At 40.1% G+C, this 17,005-nt stretch overlaps 1 protein-coding gene across 1 annotated transcript in view; it reads left to right on the forward strand.

Moving 5' to 3' along the window:
* Window positions 1–17,005, forward strand: part of LOC139571120 (collagen alpha-1(XXI) chain-like) — a 73,442-nt gene that overhangs the window by 11,882 nt on the left and 44,555 nt on the right. Inside the window, exons 4-7 of the mRNA XM_071393702.1 lie at window positions 6,530–6,695; window positions 6,816–7,044; window positions 15,484–15,657; window positions 16,226–16,303. Of these exons, the coding sequence (XP_071249803.1) occupies window positions 6,530–6,695; window positions 6,816–7,044; window positions 15,484–15,657; window positions 16,226–16,303 (647 nt within the window). The remainder of the gene's footprint in view (window positions 1–6,529; window positions 6,696–6,815; window positions 7,045–15,483; window positions 15,658–16,225; window positions 16,304–17,005) is intronic.

Genomic DNA, 17,005 nt, shown 5'->3' on the forward strand with positions numbered 1-17,005 from the left:
AGTGTTGACCCTTCTTTTTCAAGACCTCTGCAATCCGCCCTGGTATGCTGTCAATTAACTTCTGGGCCACATCCTGACTGATGGCAGCCCATTCTTGCATAATCAATGTTTGGAGTTTGTCAGAATTTGTGGGTTTTTGTTTGTCCACCCGCCCTCTTGAGGATTGACCACAAGTTCTCAATGGGATTATGGTCTGGGGAGTTTCCTGGCCATGGACCCAAAATATCGATGTTTTGTTCCCCGAGCCACTTAGTTATCACTTTTGCCTTATGGCAAGGTGCTCCATCATGCTGGAAAAGGCATTGTTCGTCACCAAACTGTTCCTGGATGGTTGGGAGAAGTTGCTCTCGGAGGATGTGTTGGTACCATTCTTTATTCATGGCTGTGTTCTTAGGCAAAATTGTGAGTGAACCTACTCCCTTGGCTGAGAAGCAAGCCCACACATGAATGGTCTCAGGATGCTTTACTGTTGGCATGACACAGGACTGATGGTAGCGCTCACCTTGTCTTCTCCGGACAAGCTTTTTCCGGATGCCCCAAACAATCGGAAAGGGGATTCCTCAGAGAAAATGACTTTACCCCAGTCCTCAGCAGTCCAATCCCTGTACCTTTTGCAGAATATCAGTCTGTCCCTGATGTTTTTCCTGGAGAGAAGTGGCTTCTTTGCTGCCCTTCTTGACACCAGGCCATCTTCCAAAAGTCTTCGCCTCACTGTGTGTGCAGATGCACTCACACCTGCCTGCTGCCATTCCTGAGCAAGCTCTGTACTGGTGGTGCCCCGATCCCGCAGCTGAATCAACTTTAGGAGACGGTCCTGGCGCTTGCTGAACTTTCTTGGGTGCCCTGAAGCCTTCTTCACAACAATTGAACCGCTCTCCTTGAAGTTCTTGATGATCCGATAAACGTTTTTTTTTTTAGGCGCAATCTTACTGACAGCAATATCCTTACCTGTGAAGCCCTTTTTGTGCAAAGCAATGATGATGGCATGTTTTTCCTTGCAGGTAATCATGGTTGACAGAGGAAAAACAATGATTCCAAGCACCACCCTCCTTTTGAAGCTTCCAGTCTGTTTTTCGAACTCATTCAGCATGACAGAGTGATCTCCAGCCTTGTCCTCATAAACACTCACACCTGTGTTAACGAGAGAATCACTGACAGGATGTCAGCTGGTCCTTTTGTGGCAGGGCTGAAATGCAGTGGAAAGGTTTTTTGGGGGATTCTGTTCATTTGCATGGCAAATAGGGACTTTGCAATTAATTGCAATTCCTCTGATCACTCTTCATAACATTCTGGAGTATATGCAAATTGCCATCATACAAACTGAGGCAGCAGACTTTGTGAAAATTAATATTTGTGTCATTTTCAAAAAATTTGGCCACGACTGTACAATAAAATGTACAATGTGGACCCAAAGGATAGCACTTAAAAGTGGTCATCGATGGTAAAAACAATAACACATACAGTACCAGTGAAAATTTTGGACACACCTACTCATTCAAGGTTTTTTTTAATTGATTTTTTACTATTTTCTACATTGTTGAATAATAGTGAAGACATCACAACTATGAAATAACACATTTGAAATGATGTAGTAACCAAAAAAGTGTTAAACAAATCAAAATGAATTTTAGATTTTACATTCTTCAAAGTAGCCACCCTTTGCCTTGATGAAAGCCTTGCACACTCTTGGCCTTCTCTCAACCAGCTTCACCTGGAATGCTTTTCCAACAGTCTTGAAGGAGTTCCCACATATGCTGAGCATTTGTTGGCTGCTTTTCCTTCACTCTGCGGTCCAACTCATCCCAAACCATCTCAATTGGGTTTAGGTCGGGTGATTGTGGAGGCCAGGTCATCTGATGCAGCACTCATTCACTCTCCTTCTTGGTCAAATAGTCCTTACACAGCCTAGAGGTGTGTTGGGTCATTGTGCTGTTGAAAAACAAGTGATATTCCCACTAAGCACAAACCAGATTCGATGGCGTATCTCTGCAGAATGCTGTGGTAGCCATGTTGGTAAAGTGTACCTTGAATTCTAAATAAATCAGAGACAGTGTAATCAAATCAAATCAAAGTTTATTTGTCACATACGCTGAATACAAAAAAATCTGAAAATCTTACTTACAGGCTCTAACCAATAGTGCAAAAAAGGTATTAGGTGAACAATAGGTAAGTAAAGAAATAAAAACAACAGTAAAAAGACAGACTGTATACAGTAGTGAGGCTATAAAAGTAGCGAGGCTACATACAGACACCGGTTAGTCAGGGTGATTGAGGTAGTATGTACATGTAGATATGGTTAAAGTGACTATGCATATATGATGAACAGAGAGTAGCAGCAGCGTAAAATTAGGGGTTGGGGGGGGGGGGGGCACACAGTGCAAATAGTCCGGGTAGCCATTTGATTACCTGTTCAGAAGTCTTATGTCTTGGGGGTAAAAACTGTTGAGAAGCCTTTTGTCATAGACTTGGCACTCCGGTACCGCTTGCCATGAGGTAGTAGAGAGAACAGTCTATGACTGGGGTCTTTGACAATTTTTAGGGCCTTCCTCTGACACCGCCTGGTGTAGAGGTCCTGGATGGCAGGCAGCTTAGCCCCAGTGATGTACTTGTCCGTATGCACGACCCTCTGTAGTGCCTTGCGGTCAGAGGCTGAGCAATTGCTGTACCAGGCAGTAATGCAACCAGTCAGGATGCTCTCGATGTTGCAGCTGTAGAACCTTTTGAGGATCTGAGGACCCATGCCAAATCTTTTTAGTTTCCTGAGGGGGAATAGGCTTTGTCGTGCCCTCTTCACGCCTGTCTTGGTGTGTTTGAACCATTCTAGTTTGTTGTTGATGTGGATGCCAAGGAACTTGAAGCTCTCAACCTGCTCCACCACAGCCCCGTCGATGAGAATGGGGGCGTGCTCGGTCCTCCTTTTCCTGTAGTCCACAATAATCTCCTTAGTCTTGGTTACGTTGAGAGATAGGTTATTATTCTGGCACCACCCGGCCAGGTCTCTGACTTCCTCCCTATAGGCTGTCTCGTCGTTGTCGGTGATCAGGCCTACCACTGTTGTGTCGTCTGCAAACTTAATGATGGTGTTGGAGTCATGCCGGGCCATGCAGTCGTGGGTGAACAGGGGGTACAGGAGGGGACTGAGCACGCACCCCTGGGGAGCTCCAGTGTTGAGGATCAGCGTGGCAGATGCGTTGCTACCTACCCTCACCACCTGGGGGCGGCCCGTCAGGAAGTCCAGTATCCAGTTGCAGAGGGAGGTGTTTAGTCCCAGGATCCTTAGCTTAGTGATGCGCTTTGAGGGTACTATGGTGTTGAACGCTGAGCTCAGCAAGGCACCCCCACACGATCACACCTCCTCCTCCATGCTTCATGGTGGGAACCACATGTGCAGAGATCATCCGTTCAACTACTCTGCGTCTTACAAAGACACAGCGTTTGGAACCAAAAATCGCTAATTTAGACTCATCAGACCAAAGGACTGATTTCCTCTGGTATAATGTCCATTGCTCATGTTTTTGGCCCAAGCAAGTCTCTTATTCCTATTGGTGTCCTTTAGTAGTGGTTTCTTTGCAGCAATTCAATCACGAAGGCCTGATTCACGCCATCTCCTCTGAACAGTTGATGTTGAGATGTGTCTGTTACTTGAACTGTGAAGCATTTATTTGGGCTGCAATTTCTGAGGCTGGTAACTCTAATGAACTTATCCTCTGCAGCAGAGGTAACTTTGGGTCTTCCTTTCCTGTGGCGGTCCTCATGAGAGCCAGTTTCATCATAGCACTTGAAGAAACTTTCAAAGTTCTTGAAATGTTCCCGGATTGACTGACCTTCATGTCTTAAAGTAAGGATGGACTGTCATTTCTCTTTGCTTATTTGAGCTGTTCTTGCCATAATATGGACTTGGTCTTTTACCAAATAGGACTATCTTCTGTATACTACCCCTACCTTGTCATAACACAACTGATTGGCTCAAATGCATTAGGAAGGAAATAAATTCCACAAATTAACTTTTAAGAAGGCACACCAGTTAATTGAAATATATTCCAGGTGACTACCTCATGAAGCTGGTTGAGAGAATGCCAAGAGTGTGCAAAGCTGTCATCAAGGCAAAGTGGAGCTACTTTGAAGAATCTTAAATAAAAATATATCGTTGTTTTATTTGTTTAACACTTTTTTTAGTTACTACTTTATTCCATATGTGTTATTTCATAGTTTTGATATCTTCACTATTATTCTAAAAAACCTTGAATGAGTAGGTGTGTCCAAACTTTTGACTGAGACTATATAATTATTAAAAGGCAAGACAAAATTTGAAACAACCATAAATACATTAATTTATATTGACATCCTAGAAAGTGGCACTATTCATTGCGCTTTTCCCTAACCTATAATTTGAAATGTATGTAAGTTCTGTGGCAGTTAATTCAACAGTGGGAAGTTAGCTCCATGAAATTAGTTGTTGACCTGTAGGTTGCTCAAAGACCTCTCCATCACGGTTGACAATTCCACGGTTTCCCCCTCCCAGAGTGCAAATAACCTTGGCATGACCCTGTTGTATTCTGCAAACATCAAGGCAGTGACTCATCCAGGCACTTCTCATCTCCCATCTGCACTACTGCAACTTGCTGTTGGCTGGGCTCCCCGCTTGTGCCATCAAACCCTTGCAACTTATCCAGAATGCTGGAGCCCGCCTGGTGTTCTCCCATGTGACCCTGCTCCGCCGCACACTCCACTGTCTTCCAGTCGAAGCTCGCATCCACTACAAGCCAATGTTACTTGCCTACGGAGCAGCAAGATGAACTGCCCCTCCCTACCTTCAGGCTACACTCAAACCCTACACCCCAACCCGAGCACTCCGTTCTGCCACCTCTGAACTCTTGGCCCTACCACCCCTATGGGAGGGCAGCTACCCCCTTTTTAATTTTTTTATATAAAATGCCTTTCGTGAACTAACATTCACACTTTACTTTTTTCCCCTCTTACTAGCTCTGACTTTGCTGATAGCTACTTTATTGAGGGAAAATGTACTTACTATGACTGTGATATGTGGTTGTCACACCTAGCTATCTTAAGATGAATGGACTACTTACTGTAAGTTGCTCTGGAAAAGAGCATCTGCTAAATGACTAAAATGTAAATGTAAAATGTTGATGTGGTTACTAAAACAGCAGTACCTATTGATTGGTGGAATATAAGTATATAAGTATATAAGAATATGATTTGAAATTTCAAAAGCAGAGACATTTACTAAGATTTTATACGTTCTATGTCTAACTTGTTGGGAAAGTGGTCAAAGTAGCGGATTTGTGTCAAAGGTTGTATTTATGGGTTGCACCTCTGTCACTCGTTTGCGTCGTTGCCACTGTCAATGATCTACATATGCTGCAGCATATTTATTTCCGACTGATGGGTAATGCTCAGTCTTTCTGAACGGGTGCTAATGACTGTTTCATCAAAATTACACTATAGTGGCCTGGAAATACGATGACTTTGCTAAAGTAGACAAATAATTAGTAGAAAACAACTTTGCAATCATTATGATGTCGTCAAGTTTACTTTAGAGAAATGGCAATGTTGCCATGAGCTAGCAAAGTTAGTCAGAAATAGCTATCAATGCTAATGTTTAGCTAGCAAAAATTCTGGTGCTCTCCCCTCAATCTTAGTGAGGTAGCTAAAGTTTTACTGCATCTAAAGTCAATCTGGTGACATCACAATGATGACAAAAGCTTATCCTACTAATTACTTGCCTCCTTTTGAAATGTCATTGTGTTCCTAAGCCACGCTAATGCAATTTAGACTAAATCTTCATCAGCACTGACACTGCATTGAGTAGAATGCTCAGCTGGGCATCAGTCCTAAAACAGACATTCAAAACAATACTGTGCTGAAACGTGCAACCCGTGAATTGTTAAATTGGAATAGAATTTTGGAGGTCATGGGAGTTTTTAAGAACGGAACCTTTAGAATGCTGACAAAATCTTATTTAAGTAGATGAGGACAAAAACGTTTTGTAGTTTAAAATTATAGATGTTATCAAAAAGTTGTATAATAGCGTAATATTCCAGACAGTCTATACATTTGAATGTTTGAATGGCGTTTTTAGCTTAAACAATGTCAGAGGAGTAGCGTTCTAAATAATAAATATAATAAAAAGGCAGGAATAATTTTTACCACATTTAAAGTGGGCACTTTTGCTTTCACAAGTCCTATTAATAATTAAGATGTGTGTTTAGGGTGTGGGTGTAATGGTCAAATTCTGTCAGTTTTTTTCCAATGAGAGGAATGTTCTTTAGCCAGACTGCATATTTGCAAAATGTCCAGTGTTCCATGCCAATGTATTTTATTACAGATTTTTTTACACTTCGGCGTCCAGGCCAAATGAAATAAATTATTGCGTTCCATGGATTTACTCTAAATGAACATACAGCCCAACCTGAGCAAAGAATGGTGGCGCTTCTATGAAAAAAACACACTCTGCCATGTTGTATTTCTGTACATTTCATTCAAAACTCTCTCATTCGCTCCATTTCAGAGACTGTTTGTCCAAGCAGAATCCCAGTCGATAACGGTGATGTCAAGGGCTTCGATATTCTACATTATCTGGATTTGGCCAAAAAAGTTAAAAAAACTCAAGGGTCTTTTTATGGTGCCAAGGCCTTTCAGGTGACATCTCGTGTTGACCTGAGTGAAAGCACAAAGTAAGCTTAAAACATCATGCCATGTCTGTATTGCTAAGTCTACTATATCTCTCTGGTACACATCAGTCTGGTTGTTTTATAGTGATGTGATTAACTGATTGTTTTATTTTTGGCCCACAGGAACTTGTTTCCAGATGGCCTGCCTCCCTCCTATGTCTTTGTGTCCACACTGAGGTACAAGGGGTCTCTGATCAGGGAAGAGTGGGACCTTTGGAGGATACAGACCAATGACGGGAAACCACAAATGGCAGTCACACTAAATGGATTTGAACGCAATATCATGTTCACCACAACCAGTGTAGCACCAAGTGGTACTCAGAAAGTGGTCTTCCAACAAGAACCTGCTAAGGTACGTGAACATCATGAGTGATTGGCTTCCAAATCACCAAAACAGACACATGACATGATAGTACTTTACCAAGGCTCAATGAAAATGTCAAAAAGGAAAAGAGAAACAAAAATAGTCTGTCTAAGTCATTCATTCATTTCTCATCGGAACTGGTAATCAACATGAACATCTCTAAGGCAGATGTATAATCCATAAAGTCCATAAAACACAAAGAGGGCTCATAGAAAAGTTATCACTGTGATATTGTTTATTATTGCACACATTAATGATATTACTTTTAGTATACATTATACTAATGACATGACAGAAAACTACATTGGTGCTGTTATATTCCAAATAAACATTTTCAAGAAAACGACTAACGTTCATGACTATATGAGGATTAGGAGGTGGGGGATTGAAGACATGAGAAGAATGGAAGGTAGAGAATTGAAATAATAATGTTTGAATATGGTCAGATGATCAAACTTCCTAGAGCAGTCACCATGTCAGACTATTTGAAATCATCCAAAGTTTTTCTAATGGCCATATGCTAGCCGAGGCCTACTTTAAAATGTATTCCTGACATGCCTAAACCAACACAATCTCACACTAAATTTGTGCAAATGTTTTTGTGCGTTTTTGTGTAGCTTAATTCATGTGAAAATACACACACTTTTGTGCGACTTAACTCATAGGAAAATACACACATTTTTGGGGGGCAAACTTCTGAACAATCTTTTGAAAGTTATTGAAGCAGTGCATTTTGGGCAATGATGTTCTACACTGCCTTTTTTTGTGTCCCACATTTATTTATATAAAACAAAAACGTGTTAACAACAATACATGGTTTCCAGATACTCCCATAAAGCCCAGTTCATTGGCTATCTAGCTAGCTTTGTTTGATCCCGATTGGTGCTTATTTGACAAAGATACAGCCGTTCAAGTAACGGCCGCCCACGTCATCGGCGTGCCATGAAGGCGTCGCTCTCTGACCAAATATGGTGTCCTATAGGATATACTACACCCCTAATGAAATATTGATGTCTTGTTACCTTCTAGGATCTCTGAGGAATAGATACGATCGTGATTTGACTTGTTGAAACAACGTTTAGGGTGAGATTTTCACAGATTCCTATCTTTGCAAATTGAATGAGTGTAATTACAAAATCGATCGTGCATGCTATATGGACCTTTTTAGGACATGAAAAAGGATTTTATCTAACAAAACGACACTTCATGTTATCTCTGGGACCCTTTGGATGATAAATCAGAGCAAGATTTTAGAATGTAAGTACACATTTCACCTTCAGAGGTGAATTTATCAAACCTATCGCGGTGAAAAAACTGTTTGTTGTTAGGAGCTCGCCTCAAACAATAGCATGGCATTTTTTTCGCAGCAATAGCTACTGTAAATTAGACAGTGCAGTTATATTAACAAGAATTTAGGTTTTCAGCCGATATATGACACCGACATTTGTTGTTTCTCTAAAATCTGCGATCTTGACATAACGCGCTGCATGATTTGCAACGGGACGCTGATCCTTATTAAACAGGTTAATGTAAAATAATGAATTATGTTGGCTTGCACTTATAGCATTTCCAAGGCTGTTTCATGATGATTATTACGGTCGTGTCACTCATGTTATATACTTAGGCTATTGTAACAAGGCATACGCCAGCATTGTAGGCCTACTGCCTGTGTCCAGAGGCCTACTAGGCTTTCATGCAATGGCCATTACACGGAACCCAAACCGGTTGCGCGCGTGCGCCATCATGCATACATTTATTTTGTTCCCCCACACCAAACGCGATCACGATACGCAGGTTAAAATATCAAAACAAACTCTGAACCAATTACATTAATTTGGGGACAGGTCGAAAAGCATTAAACATTTATGGCAATTTAGCTAGCTAGCTTGCACTTGCTAGCTAATTTGTCCTATTTAGCTAGCTTGCTGTTGCTAGCTAATTTGTCCTGGGATATAAACATTGAGTTGTTATTTTACTTGAAATGCACAATGTCCTCTACTCCGACAATTAATCCACACATTAAACGGTCAACCGAATCGTTTCTAATCATCTCTCCTCCTTCTAGGCTTTTTCTTCTCTTGACTTTATATCACGATTGGCAACTTCCATAAATTAGGTGCATTACCGCCACTGACCTCGTTCGTCTTTCAGTCACCCACGTGGGTATAACCAATGAGGAGATGGCACGTGGGTACCTGCTTCTATAAACCAATGAGGAGATGGGAGAGGCAGGACTTGCAGCGCGATCTCCGTCACAAATAGAACTGACTTCTATTTTAGCCCTTGGCAACGCAGACGCTCGTTGGCATGCGCCAGCAGTGTGGGTGCAATAATTGAATATTATAGATTTCTAAATTTATTTTGCAACGCGAGCGGTGTAGTCAGCCTGTTAGGGCTCACTTTGCCACGTATGAGCCCTGGTTAGAGTCCCTGTTGCAGCTTTCACTTTCTTCCGCTACATTGGTGGCAGTGTTGGGATCACTTCCAGCTCATGTCGAGTTATGTGATCTAGCGGTGGGAAGCATTCTGTTTTTCAACATTGTGTTGGGTATAATTACATTGATATATCTAGTGAACAATGGATAAGCAGCAATGGGCGTCATGGATAGAAATAGTCACTACAGGTGTGATCAAGCCTTACATCAAAGTTGTCTGAAGCTGAGTGGAAAGTGCTATGCCCTGACCAGTTATTCAGAAGAAAATCCTTTGTGACTGTCTCATTTACATAAGTTAACTTACCAGTGTGGACCCAAAACAAACACATTCTACACATTTACAAAGAACCTGTTTAAAGTGTTATTACAACCATGGTGTTCTTTGGTTACTGAAGCTTATATATCTAATAACCTTACAATGATCCATATCATATGGGTAGACACATAATGTAAGTGTGTTATGCAACCAAACACAACTATACTTTTTTAGGATGCAAACCAGTAATATGAATCACTGTTCATCCATCCTGTTCTGATCTAATGAGATGGATGTAGGATTTTCTACGGCCTAGAATCTTGGTTCTCATTGGCGAAGACTGAACTCAAGTTAGGGGTTATATGTCAGACTCTCCTATACCACTTTGCCCAACATGGTATACCCCAGAGGATGTAAATAAACAATTTTTAAGGTGATATAACTTGTATCATTATTTCAGGGCTGTGAAACCGATAGCCGAATGGCTTCAGACAGAGCATTTCTTACTGGAAATTGCTGCTGACATTGAACATAGCTTAGGGTTAGTGTATTTAATTCATTTCAGACTCTCCAATATCAACATTCCCAACATCATATACCAAAATAGATTGTAAATAAACCCTTTTTAAGTTGATATACCTTGTATCATTATTATAGGGCTGTGAAACCCTTCAGATTGAGCATTTATCACCATTCATTAACGCGTTCGAGCCAATCAGTTGTGTTTTGACATGGCAGGGGTGGTATACAGAAGATAGCCCTATTTGGTGAAATACCAAGTCCATATTATAAAGAACAGCTCAAATAAGCAAAGAGAAACGACAGTCCGTCATTACTTCAAGACATGGTCAGTCCATCCGGAAAAATGTAAGAACTTTGAAAGTTTCTTCAAGTGCAGTCACAAAAACCATCAAGCGCTATGATGAACCTGGCTCTCATGAGGACTGCCACAGGAAAGGAAGACCAAGAGTTACCTCTGCTGCAGAGAATAAGTTCATTACAGTTAACTGCACCTCAGATTGCAGCCCAAATAAATGCTTCACTGAGTTCAAGTAACAGACCCATCTCAACATCAACTCTTCAGAGGAGACTGCGGGAATCAGGCCTTCATAGTCGAACTTCTGCAAAGAAACCACTACTAAAGGACACCAATAAGAAGAAGAGACTTGCTTGGGTCAAAAAACATGAGCGATGGACATTAGACTGGTGGAAATCAGTCCCTTGCTCTGATGAGTACAAATTTGTCATTTTTAGTTCCAACCGCCGTGTCTTTGTGAGACGCAGAGTAGGTAAACAGATGATCTCCGCATGTGTGGTTCACACGTAAAGCATGGAGGGGGAGGTGTGATGGTGTGGGGGTGCTTTGCTGGTGACATTGTCAGTGATTTATTTAGAATTCAAGGCACACTTTACCAGCATGGCTACCACAGCATTCTGCAGCAATACGCCATCCCATCTGGTTTGCACTTAGTGGGAATATCATTTGTTTTTCAACAGGACAATGACCCAAAACACACCTCCAGGCTGTGTAAGGGCTATTTGACCAAGAAGAAGAGTGATGGAATGCTGCATCAGATGACCTGGCCTCAACAATCACCCGACCTCACCCCAATTGAGATGGTTATGGATGAGAAGGACCGCAGAGAGAAGGAAAAGCAGCCAACAAGTGCTCAGCATATGTGGGAACTCCTTCAAGACAGTTGGAAAAGCATTCCTCATGAAGCTGGTTGAGAGAATGCCAAGAGTGTGCAAAGCTGTCATCATGCAAAAGGTGGCTACTTTGAAGAATGTCAAATATATAACACTTTTTTGGTTACTACATGATTCCATATGTGTTATTTCATAGTTTTGATGTTGTCACTATTATTCTACAATGTAGAAAATAGTAGAAATAAAGAAAAACCCTTGAATGAGTAGGTGTGTCCAAAACTTTGACTGGTACTGTATATATATATAAAAAAAAGCAATATTGTTAATCAATATTGTTAATCAACCAGGTTGTCTCCGAAATAATTATATTATAATACTAGCCTTGCGTTGTTTTTTAATTTATTAATGCCAATACTGTTTTCTAGGTGTGTCCAAACTTGTGACTGGTACTGTAAATAAATGTGAGCCACAAAAAAAGGCGGTGTAGAACACCATTGCCCATTATGCACTACTCTAATAACTTTCAAAAGATTCTTTGGAAGTTTGACCCCCAAAAATGTATTTTCCTGTGAATGAAGTCGCACGAAAGTGTGTATTATCCTTCGAATTAAGTTGCACAAAAATGTGTGTCTTTTCCCAAGAATGAAGCCACACAAAAAAATCTGCTGAAATACTTTCTGTACATTTTTGCACGAATTGTGCTGCCTGAGCTGAGTGTCTTGGATTCCTTAAATTCTAACCTTAGTGATTTTAACAAAAAAGAAAACTGAAGTACTAAAGCTATGGCTTTTCTGCGCTCTGTGTCTTTGTTACATGTGAAGTTCTTTATTCTTTGTTTCTTCAATGTTCTTTCTATCAATGTTTTGTGATTGCACAACAATAATTCAAATATCCATTGCACTCAATAGTTGCCAAGTTGTTAGATTCTCCTAGTCTTTGTTAACCTTTGTACAGTGGTGTAGTGGTACATGGAGAAGTGGGTATACTCACATTTTCCTTCTAGTGTTTAATGAGTTTCCCTATAGTTTTTTCAGGTTTTCACTCTCAAAATAAAATATAAACAAGAAAAGATGTGGATGTCCTAAGTTCACAACAATGCTAAAACCACATCAGGAGACTATTTTTGAGTAAAAATAATATCAAAAAATATAGTTGCCTTTTAATTCAATTGTGCACCTAGCAAGAGACCATTTGGCTAATTGTGGTTCTGTACTGTACATTGTAGGCCTACAGTGATTGAGTTTGCAAAACAAATGCCCTCCAGATTTGTACAAATCATCTTGATATCATTCTGCCGGGTAGGCCTACTTGGTAGTCAACATTTGATTGGGAAGGTTTTTTGGAAAAGCCTTTAGAAATGTTCAATCAAACCAAGATTCAACCAAGACTTTCAGACAACTTTTTCCATACCTAATTTTGCCCATTGTTGCCTTAGCATTTACTGGTAGATATTATAATTTGAAACGTCTTTCCTACATTACCGGCTACCGATGTCGTTAAATTCTGTGAACTGCTCCATGTGTCTTGAGGTATATGAGCTGAGAGGTATTGCTGCCTGATATTCTGCTGGAACTAGCTATGTGTATGGGCCAAATGTGAATGTGTTTCACATGCTTTGCAGTTGTGTAGGCTACTTTGTGCATGATTTCTCTATTGTACTAGGGTGAATAAGGAATAAGTATAAATCTTTTTGCATTTGGTCTTCTGTAACCTCTTTCAACATCTATCCAACATATTAGCCCAACACATGATACAGTTCCAAAATCTTCAAGATGTTTCCTAATCACACACACACACACACACACACACACACACACACACACACACACACACACACACACACACACACACACACACACACACACACACACACACACACACACACACACACACACACACACACACACACACACACACACACACACACAAAATGTTGATATCATATTCACAGGAGGGATGACACACCCATTTGTGTACACTGAGTCAAAACCATATTTTCTGTTGGTAGACTGGGACAGCAGGTTAGATAAACTGGGACACCATTATAGCCTAATTGTACCTCAATGACAATTCAATTCAATTGTGTGTGATTAGCAATAATCTGAAGATTTTAGCAATGTATCATGTGTTTGGCAGTGGCGGTCGGTGCCGTTTAAAATGAGGGAGGACGATCATTTTTTCTATAAGCATAGCCTTATTTATATTTCAGCATATTGGATGAATGTCATTCATATTCCATTCACCCAGCTCTTTGTAACATCGATAGGTTTAGGCTACTACCCATCATGAGGTTGCTACAAACAATCCTATGGATGAAAGTTTACAGCGTTGGTGCACAGGTGTAGAGAAAATGTTGAATAATCAGACAGTGACACATTCAATACCGCCTCGCACACTCTTGCCTGCATCTAGCTGATCTGGTGTAATCATTAGTAAGTTGCAAACAACAGTTTCTATTGGATAAATTCATGTATGTCTATCCCCGTTTAGTTCCGTTTGCTTCCATTTTAGAAACATTTTTCAACAGAATTGGCGGAATGAATACACCCCTGATCACACGCGAACACAGTTCACTTTCATAACAGCCACATACAAACAGCAAGATAATTTTTTTCATTGTATAATTCCTTCTAGCATCTATGTGATCTCCTCCTCTCACATTTTCCATTCGCTTATGGACTTCAGTGCACAACACATCAGCTGTCTGTGACCAGGTCAAAAAACTTTTCCAAGCCAAAACTTCATATCATAACTGATAACCGTTAGAGCTCTACCAATTCGTTTTAGAGAAGAGATCAACGTGTATGACAGTGTATTCCAGTTCCCGGCAGTATCCATCAACTTCGCACAGCAATTGAAGAGGAATTGGACAATATTCCACAGGCCACAATCAACAGCCTGATCAACTCTATGTGAAGGAGATGTGAGGCAAATTATGGTCAATGACTGGTTTTCTGATCTATGCCCCTACCTTTTTTAAGGTATCTGTGACCAACAGATGCATATCTGTATTTTCAATCATGTGAAATCCATAGATTAGCAGCTAATGAATTTATTTCAATTGACTGATTTCCTTATATGAAATGTAACTCAGTCAAATCTTTGAAATTGTTGCATGTTGCGTTTATATTTTTGTTCAGTATATTTAGTACAGTTTTTACATAAAAAGCATAACTTTTTTAATGTTTCACTATTTATATTTTTTATGAAACTCACCGAGGAGGAGGATTCTCCTCTTTTTCCTCTGAGGAGCCTCCACTGGTGTTCGGCTAGTATGTTGGATAGATGTCTGAAGAGGTTACTGAAGATGGAAATGCACACCATCCCGCTTTTTCTGAATTCACTCAAATAACAGTACTAATAACAGGATATAGTACTACAAGAACAAGAGCCCTGCCTAACCTAAGTACAGGGGATCCCTCCCTAATGTAGACTGGATCTCTTTCCTCCATTGCAAAAGCCTATAAGACTGTCCCGCTTCAGCTACTCTATGCTGTCCTAATTTAGCTAACTATGGTTGGTAACGCGGGACATCAACACAAATGACTGAATTACAAAATGTAAACATAATATTGGCAACTTTTTTAAATGTATTTTGATGCACAAGTATATAGAATGCATATTTACATCACAATTTGTCACAGTGCATTATTTATGTCAGTTTTATAACCTTAACATCAAAACAGAAAAAAATATATTTGAAGCTTGCTCTGCCCCCCTCTATGATGCCACACAAATTAAGTGATGTGATTTTGTTAATACGGTTTCTCTGCAAGGGCTTAGTAACAATAGTTTTGATTTTCTCTTGTCAGACCAATAAATAAACGGTTCAGGATTAAGCTGTCCCAGTTTATATGATGTCCCATTCTTTCTGAATTCACCCTAAATAATTGATACAGCGTAGGCCTATAATACTATAATATTTTGATACGCATCAGTGGGGATTAAGATGTAAGAAGTGAGTAGGCCTATACGCAAAGCCCACTGAAAAGAAAGTGGGTATACGGCGTGTACTTGCGTATAGCTCCCACTACATTTCTGTCTTGGTACACATAATAATTCCTTATCCTCTTTTTGGTCAAATAGAAACTATTTGATGAGAACTGGCACCAGTTTAGGTTACTGGTCACTGAGCAAGATGTTATCCTGTATGTTGATGACCTGGAAATTGAAACCCTGCCGTTGGAACCTCCTGTTGGTATCTTCATTAATGGGAAGACCCAGATCGGAAAGTATGTCAGCAAAGAGACAACTGTACCAGTAAGTTTATCCAGAGACAACATTTTCACAACCAATAACCTGCATTTGTGCCTCTTTGAGCAAGATAACTGTTTATATTGGATCACATTTGAACCTCTACTGGTCTAACTGTTTAACAGTAGGATGTCAAGAGTCAAGGGTCTGCATTATCCTCTGAAACATACTGACCTTAGATTAGACAATCTTGGCATGAAGATCCTCTCTGTCCTCTACGTCTTATTTAGTCTTTACTTTATGTGTGCCAAACATGCTAACCTGCAATCATTCATAATGATGTTGTGTTTTAATTGGTTTGACATTATCTATTTTACAGTATTCAAACTACTTTTGGCTAAGCAAATTTGAGACGTGCAACCAGAATGTATCTGGATTTGTTTTTAAACCCATAAAATTATCGTAAATATATTGAAGTTATCACTTAAGTCTAAAGAAATAACATCCTGGTACAGTGACGATACAGACTTATGACTCATTGATCATTAGAAAACTGTTAGCAAGATAAAGCAGCCTCTTGTTAGGGATGAATTGCTTTTCCCCCAGACTCATGGATGATTCCTATCTTTAACAGTTTGAGATCATGAAACTCAGGATCTACTGTGACCCCGAGCAGAACAACCGTGAGACCGCCTGTGAAATACCAGGAGTTGTGAGTATAAACACCTGTTTGGATCTGTGCTTGTAGTAAATGTGCCACATTAAAACCAAGCTCTGTTTTTTAAGGGATCTCATATTTTCTTTATCTGTTCTTGATCACAATGCACCACTATATGCCACCATACCACCATGGCTTAGTATCAGAAAATCCAAGCCTACGATCAGTAGCGTGTCCAGGGGGTGGCCACCTAGTGGCCCCCCCAGAAATTATGTTATCTAATAGGTCGGCTCTGAATATATTTTTATATAAATTTTATGCATTTTTACCAAGATGTGCACCGACAGCAAGACTCATCAATCTCACTGGAGAAAGCATTCGAGCGAGCGAAACAACGCCCCTCTGTCTTAATGTGTAGCCCATGTATCTGATGCTGTCTGGCCAAAAACAGTATGAAATCAACGTGGATAGATAGGAATGAGAAATCATTTTATACTTTTGTTTCTTTTTTATTGTTTCTTTTTTATCCATGAATATACGCCACTTTGTAGTCTGAACGTCATTAAACTTATGGTGTTTGTAATAGATGTCCCTTTCCATTCAAATGGCGGGTGTTGGAGATGTTGGATTTATTTTGGAGTAGATGAACGTGCGAATGTAACCTACTTAACCTACTTTTTGAATCATGACTGGTTGCGTTCATCATGACACATTTAAAGGTAATAGATTTTTACAGTTAAATTATGTCTTCACTAT

The sequence above is a fragment of the Salvelinus alpinus genome, chromosome 3 (assembly GCF_045679555.1).
Source record: "Salvelinus alpinus chromosome 3, SLU_Salpinus.1, whole genome shotgun sequence".
In the NCBI taxonomy this organism is placed as follows: domain Eukaryota; kingdom Metazoa; phylum Chordata; class Actinopteri; order Salmoniformes; family Salmonidae; genus Salvelinus; species Salvelinus alpinus.